The 21,787-nt window shown below is 46.8% G+C and overlaps 1 protein-coding gene across 1 annotated transcript; it reads right to left on the bottom strand.

The window, feature by feature from the left end:
• Positions 1-172: 172 nt before the first annotated feature.
• On the bottom strand, positions 173-13,301 carry WDR24 (WD repeat domain 24). The gene is made up of 9 exons (XM_072601388.1): positions 12,684-13,301; positions 8,726-8,903; positions 7,158-7,830; positions 2,878-2,993; positions 2,632-2,753; positions 2,347-2,451; positions 1,903-2,240; positions 736-920; positions 173-616 (listed from the first exon to the last, which is right to left on the bottom strand). The coding sequence occupies exons 1-9, from the start codon at positions 13,162-13,164 to the stop codon at positions 448-450; spliced, it is 2,367 nt and encodes a 788-aa protein (XP_072457489.1). The 5' UTR covers positions 13,165-13,301; the 3' UTR covers positions 173-447.
• Positions 13,302-21,787: the final 8,486 nt, after the last annotated feature.

The following is a 21,787-nucleotide window of genomic DNA, read 5'->3' as shown; positions in this document are numbered from 1 at the left end:
GGACTGAACGGAACTCCATCCTAGTCCGTCCTGCTCCAGATTCTCTCGTGGGAACTGTCAGAGGTATTGACAGCCCAGCCTTCTCAAAGAGAACTTTCCTGGAAGGAGGACACACATTCAAGTACTGCTACCAGCCTCTCACAGCCCCCAATCAAAAACCAACTCCTTTAGCTATGGTAACCACAACGCAAATTTATAAAGTGCTTTTCTCCCAACAGCTCTGCAATTTTGACAGATGGGGAAACAGACTGGAGAGAAGCCATGGCTTGCTGGCAGAGTTCAATCTGGAACAGAGGTCTCCTGACTCACTGTCCAAGGAACAGATGACATGAATGCGTCTTTCCTTTTTTTCTTCAGAAGAGCCAGAGGCAGGAGCATCTCACTGCACGGCACAGCAGTCTGGTGCTGTTTCTGGTGCTGATGCTGACCGCAGTTCCTCGGGGCACTTCAAGTGTACTCACAGAGGTGGCCACAGCCCGCTGGACAGTGTGTGCTGCTCTCTAGCCACTTGAGGATATGTTGGAGATGACCACCATGGCTGCAGCCCTGGCACCACACAAACAGACCCTTCACGACGTGATGGCACACAGCACAAGTACTGGCACACTGGCGGCACCTGTGGCCAGTAGGACAAGAAAGAGAGGAAAGTGATCCCCAAGGCCCAGGAGCCTGACACAGCTCCGTGATTCCCACGGCCCTCCTCCTCTCCCTCCTCTAGCTGGCCCAGTCTCTGACCTGTCACAGATCCAGCCTTTGTTGCTCATGGGCCTCTTACAGTTGCTACAGTTGACATGCAGGGTGGTGGATGCCTGGTTCAGACAGGTGATGGCTCGACAGGTACTCAGCTTGATCACTTGGTTAGATATGTTCCAGAGCCTGAATCGCTGTAGCAGGTCAATATAGGAGGTATACCAGTGTTCCTGGGGGAGAGGAGAAATCAGGCTATAGCAGAGGACAGCCTTGGGCTGGTCTGCTTTCCCACAGTGCTACACTGTGGCCCTTAATCTCCTCTTTCCTAAAGGACTAGTAGCACAAGGGGTGACACATGGTAGATGTATCAAGGACAGTAGAGAACACAATGTTCCCCATGATGAACAGTGAAACTGGCAGATTCCTTGGGCTCCCATTCCCCTGGCAACTAAGTGATTAAAGTATAAAAAGTATGGAGTTAAGAATCAGAAGACCTGATCATTTGTCACCAATTGCTTTTCTGGGTCTTTGTTTTCCCCATCTACCAAACAGAGATTATAAGCTCTGCCAGACTCAGGGATATCACAAGGATCAGATGAAAAAATGGATGGGAAACTGCTTTGAAAACTGCAAGGTACTGGACACGTAGTAATGCACCCAGAATTGTCCCACTGCAATAATGTCTGGGGTTGTTATGTATGTAATTCCATTATCGAAGTGTTAGGACTCAGTTTACTCTAAACAGAAGCCTTGGAAATCTGTGTGAAGATCACTCTACAGCCCAAAGAATTTATGGCTATTCCAAGGGTTTGGCTTGACGCAGACCCCTCCCCCGCTTCTTCCTCCTGCTTACTGACCACAACTGATGAATATGTGACCTGGCTATTCCAGTTTACCCCATCTCTTACCTATCCAACCCAATTTCTAATCTCTCTGTCAAAGTCCAAAAGCTTACATTTATTGACCAGAATGGGAAGAGTAGGAAGGTATGATTGTTGAAATGAACTCACTTCTGAGAAGGTAGAAACCATTTGTGGCATTACATATGGTGTTTTGTGGTTTATAAAACACTTTCCCCATGCAATCCCAAATTAAAGAAAATGCAGTTCATAAGGCAGAGTAACCAGGTCACAGTCACACAGGAAACCCAGAGTGGTAACTGATCCTGCTCTGCTAAACCAGCCCGCCTACAACTCATGGTCAGATGGGCACCTGAGTTTGCTCGTCAATCTCCTTTCGGATGCGCTCGCCCAACACGATCAACACAGACACAGCCATCTGTACATCACCCTGCTCAGCATAAAAACGCAGCATGTCTCGCACCAGTGCACTGAAGAAGTCAGGAGGCAAGCGGCTCTCATAGAGCGTGTGGGAGATGGAAATAAGCGAAAAGGACTCCACGGGGGTCAGGGATACTGTCTCTGCCTCATTGCCGCTCACATGGGGTGAGTCGGCTTTGTCTTGCAGGTGGTCAGGACCAGAGGGATTGTCTACGATCTCATGGCGGAGAGGGAAGGCTTCCTGAGGCAGCACGTACTCTGGTTCCTCCGCTGGGGCAGAGGGGTAGACACACCATTAGGTTGGGGTACACTGACACTTCTCACACCAACAGGCCCCACTGGGGCCACTCCCCACCCAGGCCCTGCTGCCACTTACTGTGGGCATTCTCATGATCCATCAGGTACAGCTCATCTTCATCTCCTTCTACATCACCCAGGAGGTAGTCAGCAGGGACATCACTGCCTTCTGTCTCCTCATTCTCTGTGAAGGGAGGAGAAGTCAGATTTCTACAAGAATCGAGTATGACCATGCTTCCCCATGCCCATTCACTCATGTGTCATCAGATAGTGCCTGGAACCAACCTATCCAGACAAGAGAGAAGCGACTTCTGGGAGGCCTACAGAGGAGCAGACGGCAGCAGGCTCCCGTCACTCATCTTACCATCATTAGTGATGAGGGTTGTAGAGGAGTCCAGTAGGATGTTCTCGCTTCGGTTTTCCCCCTTGCTCCAATCCAGTCGGGCCTCACTCCCCATGCCAGAGGTCATGTCCTTTAGGTTGAAGCTTTTTGGAATGAGGTAAGAGGGGAAAGAGGTGAAGCCTGAGGAGGAAAATGAGCCAAGCAGGTGGAAGATGCTGCCACCACCACCTGCCTCCTCAGCACCCTTCTTCCCGGCCCCTCAATTACCTATTCATAAGTGGAAGGCTGGTGCTGCCCTTCCCAATGCTGTGGTTCAGGTTGGCAGAGGGCATGGTGCCAGGACTGCAGTAAATAATTCTCAGCATGGTCCATGTTTGAGCAACCTATCCCAAAAAGAGAGTAAGCTAGAGCCCTTAAGGATGCCCTGAAGGGTGGGGTGGGGAAGAGGACAGGGAATAAGTTGGCCCACATATTTCTCATTCTGTCTAACCCTTAAGGCACTGTAAAATCTCTTCTCTCCCCCAGGCAGGTGTAAAATGAGGGGCCCTGATCTCCTGTAGCTCTTTTGGAGATTCTGCTGGCTAGAATCTGTTGAGTTAAATGGAAGGAAAGCCTAACCTTTACCTTACAGCTCTCTCTCCCTCTAATAAAAGGGAAAAATTCCAGGCATACATTTGAACCCTCTCAGTCTAGGTTCCTCAATTCCCTAGCAGTTACTATACCAAGTTATCAATTCAGCAAGCATTTATATGGAAGACACTATGAGTGTCAAGGACACAGAGATGAAAAATAATAGTTCTTCCCATCAAGGAACTGGGTGAAGGAAGTGGTAGCAGGTTATAATGGACAGAAATAAGTATAATAATATTTTCATTTTAATGTTTTTTGGATGTTTTCCTGATTTTCTCTTCCTCTTTTTCTTTTAAAAAATATTCTTACATGGAAGGGCTCTTTGGGAGCAGGGAGGGAAAGGGATACAAGGAGAAATTTAGGTGATAGAAAAACAAAATATATAAAAAATTTGTAAAAGAAATAACAATGACATAAGGCAGACTGTAATAAGTGTAAAGACAGTCAGAAAAATTACACACATCATCAGGGAGGGAAGGGAGAGTAATGAAAGTTTCATGGGCAAGGTCCCACCAGAGGAGGCCCTGAAGGGACTGTGAGAAGGGGATATCATAAGAGAAAGACATCCCTTAGAGGCATGAGAGGGCAGGAGAGCACTGAAGGACAAGAACGCTGTCCATGAAAAGTCCAGTCTGGTTACATATAAGTTAAGTTTCTTCCCTTTTCCACAGGACTCCAAATAAAAGAAGATGGTGATCATGTCTCTGCTGTGTCATTAATTCTCCAGGCTGACCTTCCCCACTTCCTTCAGCCAATCCCTTCATCATCCTGGTTACTACCCCCTGAACACTCTCTGGATTTTCAATGTCCTTCCTAAAACACAGCACCTCAAACTAAATATGATACTACCAATGTAGCCAGAGAAGCACAGAGGACAGTGGGACGGACTGTCATCTTCTTATTCTGGAAGCTGGGGTCATCTTAATGTAGCGCAAGAGCAAGCTGGGGTTTTTGGCAACCCTATCACATTGTTGGCTCATGTTGAGCTTGTGGTCCATTAAATGCCCCAGATCTTTTTCAAATAAAATTGCTATCCACAACACCTCTCCTACTTAGAAAATTAATTTCTTTGGAATACAGGTTAAGATTTTACATCTATTCCCATTAAACTTAGTTTTATATGACAAAGCCCACCAAGATCTTGCTGGATCTCAACTGTCATCCAGTGTGCTGACTATCCCTCTCAACTGTGCCTGTGAGCTCCTACTTCCACAACAATGTCTAAGCCACACAGGTCTTGTGGGGCATGGAGATTCCTTCCCAGGTTCACTTAATCCACCAGTCTTTATTAAATCCCTCCTGTGTGCTTGGCTCTGTGATATGGAAAAGACAAGATATATCATACATGAACTTATAGCTCTAATGCCATTTCTCTCACGAATTCTCCCTAATCCCGCCCCAACCTGAAATGCTCCTACTTCACTAAACTCTTTGCTTTTGCCTCCCTTACATATTTGTGGTTTTATATTAGAGTTGTCAGTGAATGTATCTCATAGCACTTTATTTTTTGCCTAACTCTGTATCTTATCCCTAAGTGGTAAGTAAGCTGTGGACTGAACTGAATCCTCACCTTTGAAGCACTTATGGTCTAGCTAGAGAGGTAAAACTCACCCACTAGTGAGTACCAGAAGACAGGGAGTGATTTAAGTACTAATGATTCTATGTTTGAGATAGTAAAGTTTGGAAAGGAGCATAGTCATTGAGGGCTGAAGTGATGAGCAGATGTTTCCTGGAGGAGGTGGGTCATGGGTTAGACCATGAGCCTTCTGCTGAATGGGGGCTCAAAAACAATTCTAGTCTTCTTACATTATAAGTCCAAGGGCAGGGACTATCTCCTATTTACTTTATCTTGGGGAATTTCACACTTATCCATTTCAAGAAGCTGATTTCCTCCATGGGGGTACTTCTTCCATTGAGAGAGATCTTCAAGCATTTCTGTGGTTGACACATTTATTATCCTGCAAGTCAAGCTGAGGGGAGGGGGATGAACCTCTGCTGGTGCCCATCCCCAGGGATTTGTGCAAAGTCTATCTACCTTGATGGGACCTGCCAGAGCTTGTACTTTCCAGCCAGTCTTAGAAATGCCAAGGGCATCTCCATACCTTGATGGGCATTAGATGACTTTGGGGGAAGATGCTGCACATTATAGGTATTTAGGAAATGGCTGAAAAAAGTCTCATTTGCCTATACCTCCCTCCTTGGTCCCAAAGATAAATTGCTTCATTCAGGAATTAGAACAATACTGCTGATCACCTGCTTTTCCTGGATACTATTTCCTCTAAGAATTTTCATGACCCTGCTCTCAGGGCTCTTTCTCCATGTATGACCATTCCTCCTCAGTCTCCTTTGCTGAATCCTCACCCATGCCCTCACTTAGAAATCTCATCAGTTCCCATGGGTCCAAATGTCACTCCACTGATAAAGCATATCTAGCTCTAGTCTCTCTCCTGAGCTCTGGTCCCAACTGACTTTACACAGCATTTTGAAATGGATGTCTTCCCATAAGCATCTTAAACTCAACTATACAAAACAGAACTTAACAGCTTTGCCACACTGCCCCCCTCCCCAACCCTCCTCTCAACTTCTCTGTTACTGTGGAGGGGACCACCAAACCCTGTCACTCAGGTTTGCAACCTTGATGTCACCTCTGCGTCATCACTCACCATTCACTCAGTTCCTGAATCTTATCATTTCTATGGTGACATTAAAAATAACATTAGCAACTCCATTTTGCCATTATCCAACATTCTGTGAAGTTTCAGCTGCTTGTAAGTCACCTGATTTTGGATAAGACACAAGATTACTCGCCCTCCCAAAAGTCTAACTAGATTTAAGGAAAGTCACAAAACTACCCCTCTCTCCCTCTCACCTCAACATCTACCAATCCCCTCCCTCCACCAATAACAAACCAAGTGTCTCAATCCCTACAATCCTTTTTCCTGTTTTTCATTCCCTCCAAATTGTCTATTAGCTTTGTAGAAACCAAGGTTCTGGCTACTGAGAACCTTGCTAAGTGAATAATTTGTTTGGATGTAACTACTCGATTTCTTTATTTCACTGCAACATTGCCTTCTCTATGTCACGTGTATGTTCCCTTTCCTTTATCCCCATTGCCACAACCCTAGGTCAGGCCCCATCTCTTCTCACCAAGACTATTAAAACAGCCTCCTTGCCTCACTTCTCCCCACTCCAACCCATCCTCCACATAGCTGCCAGTATTTTTCTAAAACTTGAGTCTGCCCATGTCATTCTCCTATTACATAAACTCCAATGGCTTCCTATTGTCCCCAGGGCCAAATCTAAAGTCCTCCTGTTTGGTATTTAAAGCTTCCAGTCTTATACTTCACAACCCTCTGTGGGCCCAAAGATTTAGCCACACTGGCCTCCTTATTGCTCCCCACACACGACATTCCATCACCCTTCTCAGTGCCTTTACACTCACTGTGCCTCAGGCCTGGGATGCTGGTCCTCCTCACCACAACTTCTTAGAATCCCAGGATTACTCCGATACTCAGCTCCAAGAGCACTTTCTGTAGGAGGTCTTTCTTGGTGCCCCCAGGGTAAGAAACCTTCCATCTACTCTGTATTTACCTTCCATATACCTATTTATATACACGTTGTCCACCCTATTTAAACACAAGCTCTTGCGAGGGCAGTTTTTGCCTTGCTTTGTGTCCCCAGAGTTTAGCAGATTACCTGGCCTATAGTAAACACTTAATAAATATCTGGTGATTCTTAGAAGTTGTGCCCAATACTACTTAAGGTTCTCCCACTGCCAATAACTGCCCCAGTATACTGAATGAAAGCTGACCACGTAGATAGACCTTTCGCCCCATTCTTTTCTACGGGAAGGCGTCCCTTGGCCCCCCACTCAAGGGGCCTGGGGCCAAACCGTTCCCAGCAGCCCTGCAACTCACCTGGTTTCGGCTCAGCTCCTTAGCAACCTTGGCATTGTGATCACAGAGCTCAGCCAAAGACCTGCCAGCCAGAGCGTAGCGCCGAGCTGTGTCCACAAACCAGCCCATGCTGCTGCTGTCTGGCTCTGTTTCAAAGACACTTAGAGCACTGGATGAAACTGATTCGAACTGCTCTGTGGGATCCAGCTTACGCTTGAAGAAGATGGGGTGGCGCCGGTCACCTGGGTAGGGCTTGCGGTTTGAGTCAGCTGTCACCAAGCTCTCCTTGGCTGCAAATGCCAGGTCCCCAAAGAGTCCATAGCATAGACCCTCAGGATTGGCCCGCTCGATGGGCTGGCTTGCATCTTTGAAAATGTGCTGATAGAGGGTACTGTCCTTAGAGCCAGACAACAGGAAGTAGGGATCATGAAGGTGCCGCCACACAATGCCAGTTGTGACGTCTCGATGCTCTTCAAACATGGCGGAGGGAATATAGGGCCGGCGCACATCCCATACATAGATATTGTGGTCCACCATCATTGAGCAAGTAGCCAGGTGGTGTTTGCATTCTGGCCTCCACTTGACACGAGCCACTGAGGCAATGCTCTGCACACAGTAGATCTCTTTGGCCCTGTTTGTATTCATGTCCCACACTTTGACCATCTTGTCACGTCCCCCTGTGGCTAACCAGCCCCTGTGAAGTGAAGGAAGTGTGGAAATGGAGGGCTTCTCGAACCCTCCAAGAATAGCCACATATTTATGTTCTTTTCACTCTGCCTTGGCTCTCCCTCCCCAGACAGGTGTCTTCTTCCTTCTCTGCTCTTGATGAGGCTGAAGTCAAAGAGGGAAGCTGGGACTCAGGTCAGGTGGTCATCTGTGCCAGCCCTGGGAGCCCTGCTGCCACCTCTACAGACATCAGATGGGAAGGGTAGGGGGAAGGGTAGGAAGGCAGATAAGCCAGGAGCACTTGCATTTCCCAACTCTCTTCAAAGCCAGTTCCCACCATGTCCATACGATGGAGAAGTTCTGGCTCATTCCCTTACCAGATCTCACGTCTAACAAGGGTGGCACAGCTGGCAATTGAGGGGACACCATGGAACAGTAGAAATAATACCAAACCAGAGGTCAGGTACTGTTGTCTACTACCAAAGCCATGACTTAAAGGCTTCAACTTCATGCAATAAATTTTCCTTCTCTATGCTTTAATACCTCCACTAATAAAATAGGAATAAAAACCCTTCTCTCAGCTATTGTACCAGATCAAATGAGAGAAAGGAAGTGAAAGTGCTTTATAAAGCACTCTACAAATGAGGGGTTGTACAATGTAGTGGGGAAAACAATGGCTTTAGAGTCAAGGGTCCCAAATTCTAATTCCACTGTACCATATAAAGTGTTGCATCAGACAGATCCTGGTGATTCACCTCTCCTGGTTGGTTTCCTCTTTTGCAAAATAAAAGGGTTGGACCACATAACCTCTCAAGTCCCCTCCACTGTTCAATACTATAATCTTATTCTTTTAAGGGTTTGGTTGTTCTGCCCTCTGCCCCAAAAAAACCCCAAAATACCCTTGTCTGCCCTTTATTCCATACCTGTCTTCAGGGTGCCAGTCACAGCAGAAGACAGGGCCATTGTGGGCAGTGAACATCCTTTCATATCGATCTGGCCTCCGAATGTCCCAGAGCTGCACATTGCCATTTTCAAAGGTGGCAGCAAAGGTAAAGTAGTCACGGATGCTGAACTGGACATCACGTACACTCTCTGACTGACCTGGCAGGAGGTAAGAAAGAAAGAGACTGCACTAGTAAAACCAGCTCAAACACTAACCTGGCCCAGGAAATTCTCCAACCTTACCATTCAGTGCTAGTTTTTCTCTCCCATATCCTTCTCTTCCTTATTTCCAAAATCCAAAACATAAGAATGTGGTTTTTCACTCAGTCTCAAGGGTGGAAGATGGGGAAGGCAGTATAACATGGAGGGGCAGGGTCAGATTTGTGCTGAGTCTTCTTTAGGTCCACAGAGCAGATTTGGATGAGACAGAGAAGATAGGGATGTAGTAGCCAAAGCTGGAACAGGGACTCCTGGAGAGTCGGGATGATCTGGTGGTCCCTCTGGGAAAATGACCTTAGACCAGACCAAAGCCCCAAGGGTGACCTTCCAGAGCAGATTCACCTCCAGTATTCATGACACCATTAGATGGCATGAGGTCAGGAACAAGGAAACCATAGGACCTACATAAACAAAAGACTCTCCCAAAGGGCCCCTTCTAAATCACTATCAATAGCCATATAAAAAATGCTTGGGAGGGCAGCTAGGTGATGTGGTGGTGAACAGAGTATCAGCCCTGAATTCAGGAGGACCTGAGTTCAAATCCAGCCTCAGACATTTGACACTTACTAGCTGTGTGACTTTGGGCAGCTCACTTAACCCCAATTACCTTGTGCCCTACTTACCCCCCAAAAAAGAAAAAAAAAATTTTTTAAATGCTCCAAATCACTCATTATAGAAAAGCAAAATAAATAACCCTGAAATTCTACCTCTCATCCATCAGATGAAAAAGATGACAGAAAAGCAAAAATAACAAATGTGGAGTGGTTGTATGAAAAACAGGAGCTTTAATGCATTACTGGTAGAGCTGTGAATTAGCTCAGGCATTCTGCGAAGCAATGTGGAACCACTTCCAAAAGGTCATTAAATGCCACATTTCATCCAGGGATACAACTAGTGAGGTTAAAACTCGGGGAGTTCAAAGACAAAAAGAACCTCTATGTAGAAAACTATTTATAGCACTTTTTTTGCAATGGCAAAGAACCACAAACTAAGGGGGTATGTATGCATCAATGAGGGAATGGCTAAACAAATTACAGTAAATGAATATAACGGAGGACTATCTTGCCATACAAAATGATGAAAAGGATGGGTTCAGGGAAATCTGTTAAAAATTGTATGAACTAATGGAGAGTGAAGTGAGAACCAGGAAAGGTTTATACATTAACAATATTGTAAAGACTTCTGGAGGACTTAAGAACTCTGTTCAATGCAATGACCATCCACAACTCCAGAGGAGCGGGGCGATGAAACATTCTACCCACCAGACACAGGTGATGGATTCGTGATGCAGAATGAGACAAATATTTTTGGACATTGCCAATGTGGAAATCTGTTTTGCTTATCAACATATTTGTTATAAGGATTTCCTGGGGGGAGGGAAGAGAAAATAAATGCTTATTAATTTAAAAATTACATTAAAAAAGGACCTTCCTTCCGCCAAGGTGAGGCAGCCCTACCTAGACACCAGCTTTCCCCTCACCCCCCAAGACCTCCTACTTGCTTTCACTTCAGCTAAAAACTCAAACCAAGACCACAGAGCTAACTAACAGTTACCCCAACAGCCCTCAAACATCGCAGAGCTTTTCGGAAGAAGCATTTAAAGCATGACCCACTTATGATCTCCAAGTGCTTTCAGAGACAAGAGGAAAGGAGGAGGGTTCTTATTCCCACCCTACAGAAGTGGGGTGGGAGTGGGCAGAGTAAGAAGGAGGAGTGGCAAATAGGTTCCAAACATATGTCAGACCAGATCAGGAGTTAGAGAATAGCCTTGTCTTAGCTACTGGTTAAGCATTCAAACTCTCCTCTCCAAGTGGAATGGAGAATGAGTTACGTCTACAACCATGACAGGTCCAAGAATCTTTACCACCTGGTACCTAAAGAAGTCACAGGGTGATTTCTATGCTGCCTTCTCAGAATCCTTATCTAGGCACAAACATTTCAAACATTCCTTTACTTACGGAAGTTCTACCTATAACAGCCATTGTCCCCAATATCATTTACTCTAGTTCTTAGTAAGATCCAGTATCATGTACTTTTCCCTTGGCCCCTCACAGAGTTCAGTTATTGAAGTATGAAGGCCCTTGCTATATGGCATTGTCACAGCTGAAGGACAGATACCAAGAATCATGCCACAGAGAGGAGGTTCCAGAGTAATACTACTTCTATCTATTCTAGACCCATTTGTACCTAGTTTTGAAGAAACAAGTGGGCATGGCCTTTAAACTTCAATGTGCACTTTGCAAGGACAGGGATCATTTCTTCTCCTGTCTTTATAGCTTGGTTATGAAGCTACCTCCATAGACTTGAGAGTTGAGAGTCTCAAAATCTCAAATCGGCCACCGACCAACAGTGCAAATCACTGTTCTCTGGGCCTCAGGAGCCTCATCTGTGAAATGGTGATGATACTATCTTGTAAGATTGCTGTGAGAAAAGCACTTTATAAACTATAAAGTCATACATAAATGTGACTTATCATTATTATCATTATATACCTAAACAAGTAGCTTAGAATCAAACGGAAGTGCATGTAAAAGCCCTTTATAGATGGAAAAGTACTACATAAATTTAAGTTTTATTATTAACAAGGGACATTTAACTAGCACTTTGCAAAGTACTCCACATACATTATAATGCTTGGCCCTGTGAGCCAAGTAGGCCAAGTATTATTATCCCTGTTTTATAGATAAGGAAGAGAAGCTCAGAGAGATTAAGTGACTTACCCATGTACACAGAGTTTCAAAGTGTCAGAGGCAGGATTTGAACATAGGTCTTCCTAATTCCACATCAAGCACTCTATCTACACCACCTCCCTTTTGAGCAGGGTAGAAAAAAACACAACATATTATAGTCTGACGGGAGATACAAGATTTCTAATACATGGAAAAGAGAATTACATCAACAAGTTTCACGAGATTCCTGAGTAGTATAGAATGTAGCACAGGATGGAGAGGTTACTATGAGCTGAGGTGGTCAGGACCTGAGGCTAGGTTTTAAAGGAAAAATTCAACTAAAAATGCAAAAAAGGACTTCGTCAACAAAGTTAGGTAAATTCTTCAACCTATGGTTTCTGCTCATACCTTCCTTCACCCCTCTCTTACCTGTGGGGCCTTCAAGAAGCAGCTCAAATGCTGTCATCTATGAGAAGGATTCCCTGTTTTCTCATTTAGAAGTGATTATTCTCTTTTTATCTCATAGCATTTACATACTTCTTCAGTCCTTCAAAAGTTGCTATGGCAAAATACCCAGACTCTCCAGGTGATGGGCCTCTTTTGCACTAAGCTGAACTTTAGTTAATAAAAGTATATAGTTGGAGCTGTACTCATACTCCTTCTAGTTTGGCAAGGCCCGCCAGAAGCCTTGGTAGGGCCTGCAAGGAAACCAGAGTTGACAGGGCAACCTGGTGTAAATGAAAGGGACCTGGATGGAGGAGTACAGACAGCAGACTTGGAATGCTGGAGAGACGAGGGGCTATGTACCCTTGGGTGCCTCAGCCATCTGTCAAACACTGCCTCCAACATGATCCTTACACCACCTCCGGGGATGACTGGGAAAAGGGCTTGGTAAAAAAGAGACAAGCGGAAGGTTTTTATTACAAGGCACTAGACGCATCTGCGTGTACTTTCATCTCCCTGCTACGATCCCCGAAGGCAGGGGCTCTTCCTGTTCGCGATCCTATCCGATCCTCCCGGCAGACCCACTCAGCAGGGGGCCCGCTCTCACCCGAGAAGGTGCTGACCGAGTCCTTCTTGCGCAGGTCGAAGCACTTCATGTAGCCGTCCTGGGAGCCGCTGAGCAGCATGTAGGCCTCGGTGGGGTGGAAGCACACCTTGTTGACCGTGCGCTTGTGCTCGGTGAACAGCTGGTCCTGCTTGTTGCGCGACGGCTTGCCCAGGTTCCAGGTGACCACCACGCCGTTGGTGGCCGCCGTGGCCAGCAGGTTCTCGTCCATCTGGTGCCACACCACGTCGGCGCAGCTGAAGTTGAGCGAGGGCTTGCGGCCCACGCGCAGGTTCAGCTTCTCCACGAACTGCTCCTCCTCGATGGCGTAGATCTTGAAGATGTTGCGGCCGGCCACCACCACCTGGGCGGCGTCCCGGCACACGCTGATGGCGTTGGCCGGGGCGTCCAGGTGGCAGTACATGGTGCGGCCCGTCAGGGTGTTGCCCCCCAGGGCCGTGGTGACGCGGGCCATCTTCTCCATGCGGGCTCAGCTCCCGACGGGTGCCCCGGCCGTGAGCCCTCCGCCTGGGTCAGGCACGTCCGAGGGTGTCATGGGGAGCGGGGGCCCCGGGGGGCGAAGGGGGAAGCGGCCCGCGAGGCGGCTGCTCTCCGGCCACGAGAGGGGGGGCCCGAGGGCGGGGGCCTGGGCTGAGGGCTGCGATGGAGCGGACCCACAGCGGAGGGGAGGGGAGAGAAGAGGAGGCTGGCGCGGCCCAGCGGGGCCCCCGACCCCTCACTCACCCAACCGGCTCCGCCCGTCCCAGCGCCCCAGCGGAAGTGATGGAGCCCCGGCGAGAGGCCTGGCACCGGAAGTGGTCCCTCCCCAAGGAGTCGCCGTCGCCGCCACCGCGGGCCGGAGATAAGCGTTCCGGCTCGGGGAGACTGGGAGGCGGGGATACCGCGGAGGAAGGGCGGGAGGAGGGGCCCACGGTCCAGGCACAGCCCAGGTGGCGGCCCCAGGTCCGCCCCAGCCGCAGGAGTCCTCGGAAGCCAGTCCGAATGCTTCCCCTTGGACCGCTGTCGACCTGCCACTGCCTGGGCCTCAGTTTCCCCTCCGATCCCTTAGGTCCTTTCCATCTCTGACATCCGGTGTTTCATGTTCTAAGGGTCACTTCCGGCCCTGCCGGGCCCGGCTCCGTGTCCTCAGGCTCTCCGCCTTAAGATCCCTCCGGGCTCCGACGCGGGCCTGGGTCCTCAGAGGGCCCCTCGGGGGTCCGCCTCCCCCCATGCCGGGCTCAAGCCCAGCCGCCCGAGTACACGGTGAAATCCAGAGAAAGGGCTCAGAGGAGAGGACCTGGGCACGAGTCCGCGGGGGACGTGGCACGGTGGGCCCCCGCATGCAGCGTGGGGCCGAGCTGACGTCTGCAGCCCCTCCCCCCACCCTTCCTCCAAGGGGGTCCTAACGCCTGGCCAGAGGAGAAGATGGAGCCGGAGGCCCGGAGCTGGGCCGCCCTGCCTCCTCCCTTAGTCTGCAAGACGGGGTTCTCAGCTGCAGGTCGTCCATCGCTGGGGGGAGCCGCGGGACCCCAGGCTTTGTGTCCAGGCCTTGACCCCTCTCCGCCATGCACCAGTTCCACGATGAACACGCAGCGCTGGCCAAGAAGCCCGCCTATCCAATTCTGTAGGCAGACGGAAGTCAGAAAAAGTATATCTGTGTGTATATAAATTATATACATATGTGTGCGGTGTGTATGTACGTATATGTATGTATGCACATATGTATGCATATATAATGGGTAATACGAGTGAAGGAGCTCTCCCATTGGGAGTAAGATAACAGCTCCATTGAAAAAGAGTACCCTAGATCTCATCTGAGGGAAATTTTCCCTCCTTTAGTCTTTAGTGTAGCAAGCTGGAGATAGAGACATGATAGAGACTGTCAGTTCCTCTCAATGCCAGCTTCTTCCTAGAGTTTTGCTTTTAAAAATCCTTTTTTCCTGCCACCTACCTGAAGTGAGGTTGGTCTCATTCATCTGTCTATCTAAGCTGGAAACCCAAAGATACCTGAAGAGACTTGAAAAGAACAAGCCTCTCCTCTCTTCCTCTCTCACTATCTCTGCCCAGGCCCCTTGCATAAGACTAGATCACTGATCTTCTCCAATGAGGGGAGAGTCACAAACCAATGGACATTGGGTCTTGGGTTTCTCTAGAGTGGCAAGAGTGCTGGATTTGGAATTAGAAGGCTTATATTGGAACCCTAACTCTGATGTCTCTTTGACCATGGGCAAGTCACTTTATATCTCTCATCCTCAGTGTCCTCATGTGTAAGATGAGGGGGCTGAATTAGATGACCTATGAGAGCCCTTCCACTTCTAGATCCTATGATTTTAGAAAGCATGTTGCTTTGTTATGTCACAGTTAGAACACATCTCAAGTAATTTGTCCATTTCTGGATATCACAAATTTGTATCTGGGGCATCAACAAGCTAGAAGAATGTGGCCAGAGGAGAGTGACTAAGATGATGAAGGAATTGGATGCCAGGCTATGTGGAGATGCGTGACTGAAGGAAGCACAGATAGCCTAGAAAATAGAAGACAGAGGAACATAATAATTCTCTTCAAGTATTTAAAAGGCTCTCTCTTAAACTTGCTCCACTTTCCCTAAGAGGATACAACTAGAGAGAATAAGAGGAATTTATGGGAGACATATTTTTAAGTTAAATTTTTTTCTTCAATTCTGAACTGAGCATAAAAAGAGGGTTGTATTGAGTCTCCATTACATACAGGTTGTTTATCTCTTTAAGGGTGTAATAAATTCAACATGTTACTTTCAAAGCTGTCCTACTTGTCTGTGATTCTTTCTAGCTGTCCCGTTCTCTATGCATTTGAAAAACATGTTTCAAAGACCTTTCTTTTGTTCATTTTTTTTTTTTTTGCACAACTCTACCCTTAGATTTAGGTCTTGATTTTTAGTCCAATGGTCTTATCTTTTCTCTCTCCCTAGTCCTGAGTCTGCTTCTTCCTTAGCTCTTTTGTGAACTCCATGGGTAGTTACTGTACTGTAGGGAACCTTCTGTCCATTCTGGTTATTTCCCTAATCATCCATTCCTGGTCATCCTTTGAGAAATTCTGGGGCAGCTCTTTCCCCCAAAGGAAGCTCCTTTCTGTCTCCTGGGCTGTGGATCACAGAGAGGGCAGCATCAATGGCGTGGGTGAAGGATTCCACATGGGAAACCCAACACAGCCCTTAGATGGTAAACTCTTGAGACAACATGGGAGAGTGATGGGCTGACCCTAGATACTTTAGAAAAAGCTGAAGGTCTTAAGAGGCAAAGGAATAGAAATACTGGAATATAAAGGGGAAGGCCTTTGAATGCAAAATCAAATATTGATACCTTAGGAAGGGTCAAAGTCTTAAATAGCTAAATTGTCTGTGAAAAGACCGGCAAAAGAAATTAATGGTCAAGATAGGCAAATGTCACATTTTTATCTTTGCTGTTAGTCACTTCAGAAGAAGTCTGGGAAGTGTAACTGAATTGGGATTGATTGTTGTGAGCCAAGGTGGAATACTGAGTGGCTTTGAATCAGGAACAGGAGAAATTAGAATCTCCTTTCCTACTTCCTTCCTAGAGGTGACCAACCTCATAACTGAGGTTCCAAGGAAGTAAAAAAAATGGAGAATCTTGGTGCACTAAGTGGTACGGTACATAGAGCAATGGCCCTGGAGTCAAGAGTTCAAATCCAGCCTCTGACACTTGATGCTTACTAGCTGTGTGACCCTGGGCAAATCACTTAGCTCCAGTTGCCTCACGAGAAAAAGGAGAATCTTCTGCCACTTCTAGGCTATGGGAAGTTGTCTCAACTGAAAGAGCACAATAGAACTACAGCTAAAAAAGCATCGAACACTCCAGCTGAAGCAAATGCAGTATCATCCAACTGAGCCAGTGACTGAAGGTGGTGATATATTGTAGCTGTCCATCAAAGAGTGATGTCCAGCAGATAAACCCTTCCACCATTCCCAGAAGAGCCTACTCAGGGCCCAATGGTGGGGCAAACTGCCTGGCCCATCCAGCCGACATGCCACACCCTGCAAGAAACTGACGCAGCTGAGCAGTAGAACAATTCATCCATCATTGATGTTAGGTCTCACAGCAAACTCCATGAAAACCTTTAGGTTTTAGAAGAAAAGATGAGGATCTGCAGTTCTGAATTGCCTTGGCTACATGTGTTTTCTCCAGATAGGCCTCACTATCATTTGTCAATCCATGACCACTCTTTCCCCCATGGACTCTGTGAATATTTGTAGGAGAGTATACCCCAGGTTTTTGGAGAAACACTATTCTTGCTGTGCCATTTGAGTAAATTCTTTTGCTAATGAACTGAGTCTATTGGATGATTGTTAGGGAAAATCACACTAGTGGGGACTCCTGAGCTCATGTTTTAAGGATAGTCACCCACAGAATTACTCCTAGAATTCTAGAAGTAGTAATAGCTGCTGCTCTGGGGACCCAACCAGACAGTACCAGCGAATACGGGGGGAGTGACCAGGGATATGCTGTTATATGTTTAGCAACAGATTCTGAAAATGGGATAAGTTTAATCTGCCTTTTTAACATTTCCCCCATTACTTTTGGACCAAATCCATTACCTGTTTCTGTACTGCCTGAGTTAAGAATGACTTTTACATTTTAAAATAAAATTTTATTGTATTTAAAAATCTAAAAACCATTCTAAGTTCAAAGGCCATATAAAAACAAGAAGTGGGCCATATTGGATCCTCAGGCTATAGTTTGCCAATCCCTGGTACAGACAATCAACAAAACAATAGATCAAGTCCAGTTATATAAAGTCTGCTGATTTCTGAGGTGTAGATGCTTACGGGTACTAAAAATTTAACAATTGGCTCTCAGGAGTCAGCATACCCCTGGAGTGAGCCCAGAGTGGGTGTGATAGTGGAAAAAGCAATATATGATGAGTCAGGAAACCTATATTCTAGTCTTGGTTACACTACTACATAACCTTGAGTACGTCATTTAACTAGAATTGTAGAACATTTGGTTAGTCAGTCAGAAGGGGCCTGAAGCTCAAGGGTGACCTATCTTGTACCTGCACAAGAATCCTCTCTGCAACATCCTTGGAAGACCTTGAAGTAATGGGAGATTTGCTTCTATCTCAAAGAACCAATTTCATTTTTGGGCAGCTAATTTCGAGGAAATTTCCCTTATAACTCAGCCTCTGTAACTTATAACCATTCTGTCTGGGGTCAGACAGAGCAAATATGATCCCTCTTCCACAGAAAAGCCCTTCAAAGATTTGAAGACAGCTATGGTAATGCCCCTAAGTCCTTTTTACCCCCTATTATCCTCACTCAGGTCCTTCAGCCAGTCCTCATAATGTGTAATTTCCATTAATGTCTTCACCTTGTCACCTTCTTCTGGAAATACTCCAACTACTCAATGTTCTCCCTAAAATATGGTGCCCAGAACTAGACACAAAACAAATTTGCAGAATGTCAGAGCTTGGAAAATATCTAGTCCAAAAGCCTTATTCTACATATAAGGAAAATGAAGCCCAAAGTGGGGGAGTGAGTTTGTCCAAAATCACACAGTGAGTCAGTAATGAAGACATGACTTGACCCCAGATCTTCTAATCCATCCATAATCTGTTCCTTTCTTCATTCTAACAAGCAGGTGGTGGTAGCAGAGACTAATATATGTATGCATATAGATGCATATTATATATACATAACTGAGTACTTATAATTTTACAAAACACTTTACCTCAGTTTCCTCATTTGTAAAATGAGGATAATAGCTGCCCTACTTCCTAGGAACATTATGAAGGGTAAAAAGTGCTATACAAGGAGTTAGTAATAGTAGTAATAGAAATTATTAGGTTTATAACATTTGGATAAAGAGGAGGAGGGGGAGAGAGGGTTGTTCCCTCCTCAAGGGTTGAGTCCTCCATACGAGTTCCATCATATGTTATCAAGATTAAGAAACACATTAAATGCAGGCGTTTTTGCAACTTTTTTTAATATATATTTTTATAAACAGGTCACGTGATAAAATAGCACAAGAAACACTTACCAAATATAAGGTTATATCTTCCGCATATACAGGAGAATGAGGTTGTTATGTACAGTAAGAAAATGGTTTTCAGGGTTGATTTTTTTTCCTATCTCCCTTTTATTTTCCTCCTACAGTAGTTGGAAATATCACAGCTTCAGTTACTTTAATACTTTGGACCAATGAATACCTCTCCCATTCCCCTCCCTGACCCCAGGGGGCACAAAGCAGAGGAGGGGGGTTGAGAAAACTGGCTTAGACCAAGTCAGCCCGGAGCCTCAGGCCAGATGGTCTGGCTCCAAGGGTACAGGAAAAATCTTTGGGCTGTCAAATCATTTCTCTGTTTCACTTCAGCAGTCTTTCTCTCTCTCTCTCTCTCTCTCTCTCTCTCTCTCTCTCTCTCTCTCTCTCTCTCTCTCTCTCTTTTTCTCTGTGGGTTACAGGAGTGGGAAGGGGGGCGGTGAAGCTTTAGGAATAGGTTCCTCTCTTCCAATCAGAAATAATCTCTTCACTCCCAGGATGGTGTCTGTCCCAGGATGAGGTGAGGGGGAGCGGTGTCTCCTGGGGATCTCCTGTTTGGAATAGGAGGGGACCCAATTTCCCCTCCTCAGCTCTCTTGCTAGGCTGGTGCCAGCTTTCGATTCCACAATCCAGGACTTCCAAATGGTTTAGGATCTTATGCGGCCATCATCAGAGACCATCTGGGGTGGGTGGAGTGGGGGTGGGGGGGAAGAAGTTGGGTCAGGGGTGGCCAATAAAGAAGCCCTTTTCCCCACCACGATGCTGTGGAAGATCAGAGTTGCTGGTTGGAGTTGTCTTTGGGGGCTTATGGGGTCAGGGTCCCAGTCTGGGCAGGGTGGGGTATAAATGATTCCCAAACCCCAAAGCATGAAGACATTAAAGATTGGATTGCAGTGCTGGAAAAACCCATGCCTGTCCCATTAGCCCTCAGAGAACAGAGGGTTTTTGGAAGCTTGGTGGACAGAGAGAATTTATTCCAGCATCCATAGTTATATCTGGGGAACCCAATGGAAGCTTCTTCCTAGGAGGGGAGAGGAGCAGGTGAAGGGGAGAGGTATAACTCTAAGCCCCAGTGACCAGTTCCCAGTTTGGTGACTCCTATCCCAAGGAGCAGGGAGTGGAGGAAGAGGGAGACAATGCTCAGCACATGTCTGTCTCATCCATGTGGATGAGAGATCCAGGTAAGGGGGAGAGAAGGAGCCATATCAACAGTGGAGTGGGTTAAGACTAGGAAGAGAGAGCCTTAGCTGGACAGCTATCTGAACCCATCTGGGGCTACTGTACCCAATCCCAAGAATAGGTATCCATTCAGAAGCATCCCTACCCACGTCTTCCTCTTCTAGGCCTCCTCCAGCAAAACCCAGAGGTGATCCTTAGATTTGCAGGAGTTTTTCTCTGCCTTTTCTTTCCTCTTCCCCCCAACCCCACCATAAGGAAGAAGATTCCAATGGCAGGGAATGTCAATGTTTATCTGTGGTCTTGCAGTCCTGCCTCAGGCCATGGCTCTAAATGCTATACTCAGGGTAAGGGAGGGAGAATTTGGCCTGAGTCAACAGGGACTCCCTGAAACAAGGAGGGTGAGGAATCAGGACCTGAAGGGAAGACCCTGAACATACCCCCTACCACATCCTTGGCTTACCCCAGATTTCAAAGTGGTTATAAAATAGCAGAACCATCTGGGGTGGGAGTAAAAGTGAGACCCTTAGCTTCATTCTATGCTTAACACAGGATCACTCAGATTGCTGGGTGGTACTATACCTCAGTTTTCTCTTGAGGGGAAACCAACATCTTTCCCCAGAACTGAAGATTTGGGGAAGGTACTGGGATATGGGAACAGAAAAACTAAATGCCTCTGTTCAAAAGCAAAACCTAGGTGAGTCCCTTCCCTTCCCCCAGCAACACATGCTGGACATGCCAAGCCCTTGACCTCACTTTGGAAATGGCCCCAGTGGGGGACAAGGGAGCTAGAGGAGACAGCTGACTCTGAGAACAAGGAAGGATAAGAGGATTTAAAGGAGGCAGGAAGCTAGAGGGAGAAAGATGGGAAGAAATAAGAGGTGTGGGCTTTGCCTTGAACTCTCTGGGCATTACTCTTGCCATGGGGAACAGAGACATAGATCCAGGATTCTCTTCAGTACCTTTTGAAACAAAGCTAGCCTTCATTAAGGGTCTATTTCCACTTGACCTCCACCTAGGACTGGTATCCAAAGGGGCTGCTCTGGCCAGAGATCTAGGGGGAAATGGGATAGAGCTGCCTGAGCTAGGGTGGTGGGACAGGATTTGTGCATGGGTGAACATGATTGTGGGCAGGCGTGCAGAGCAGGGCACAGAGGGGCATGCACATATGTACCCATGTATGTGTATGTGCTCATAGTCGAGGAAGGGGAGGGGTTCCTTCTTTCTGAAGGACAGGATGAGCCTATCACTTGGGAAACAGCATTCTGGATAGAGGATAGAGAAAGTGGGTGGTCATTTCTTCTATCCCACTTCTCCCAGGGTTTTATGCCTTCCCTGATCTAGGAACTCAGAGTTTCTGTCCTAATCTATCCCCAATTTCTGCCACTTATCAACCCCTGAGGGGTCCTGGGGATAGGCTCTGTCCAGCAGCCCTCCATGATAAATGGTACCATGCCCAGCACCCGTTGGTTTAGCTGGAAGGCCTGAGGCTTCAGGGTGTATGGTGCGTGCGTGTGTGTGTGTGTGTGTGTGTGTGTGTGTGTGTGTCTTAGGGGAGGGTTTTAAAGTTGAACAGTTGAAAAGGGCCCTGGGTATGAGCCTCAAGGCTTCTGTCAGAATTTGGGTCTAGAGAAAACTGATGAGTCTCAGCCGTGTGTGTGTGTGTGTGTGTGTGTGTGTGTGTGTGTGTGTGTGTGTGTGTGTGTGTGTGTGTGTGTGTGTATGTGTGTGTGCAGGTTCAAAAACAGGAATCTTCTCCTTCCTGCTCTAAAATTGTGATCCTGTATTTCTCTAGGATCACCAAGGATAGATGCTGTACTACCACATAGGATAGTATCCCAAAGCTGCCTCTGTCCTACCCCAGGTATGTAGGGACAGAAGTAGCTAAGAGCATTAGGA

This window comes from Notamacropus eugenii, chromosome 1 (genome assembly GCF_028372415.1).
Source record: "Notamacropus eugenii isolate mMacEug1 chromosome 1, mMacEug1.pri_v2, whole genome shotgun sequence".
In the NCBI taxonomy this organism is placed as follows: domain Eukaryota; kingdom Metazoa; phylum Chordata; class Mammalia; order Diprotodontia; family Macropodidae; genus Notamacropus; species Notamacropus eugenii.
Note: the sequence above shows the minus strand (reverse complement) of the source record. Positions and strands in the feature narration are given on the sequence as shown.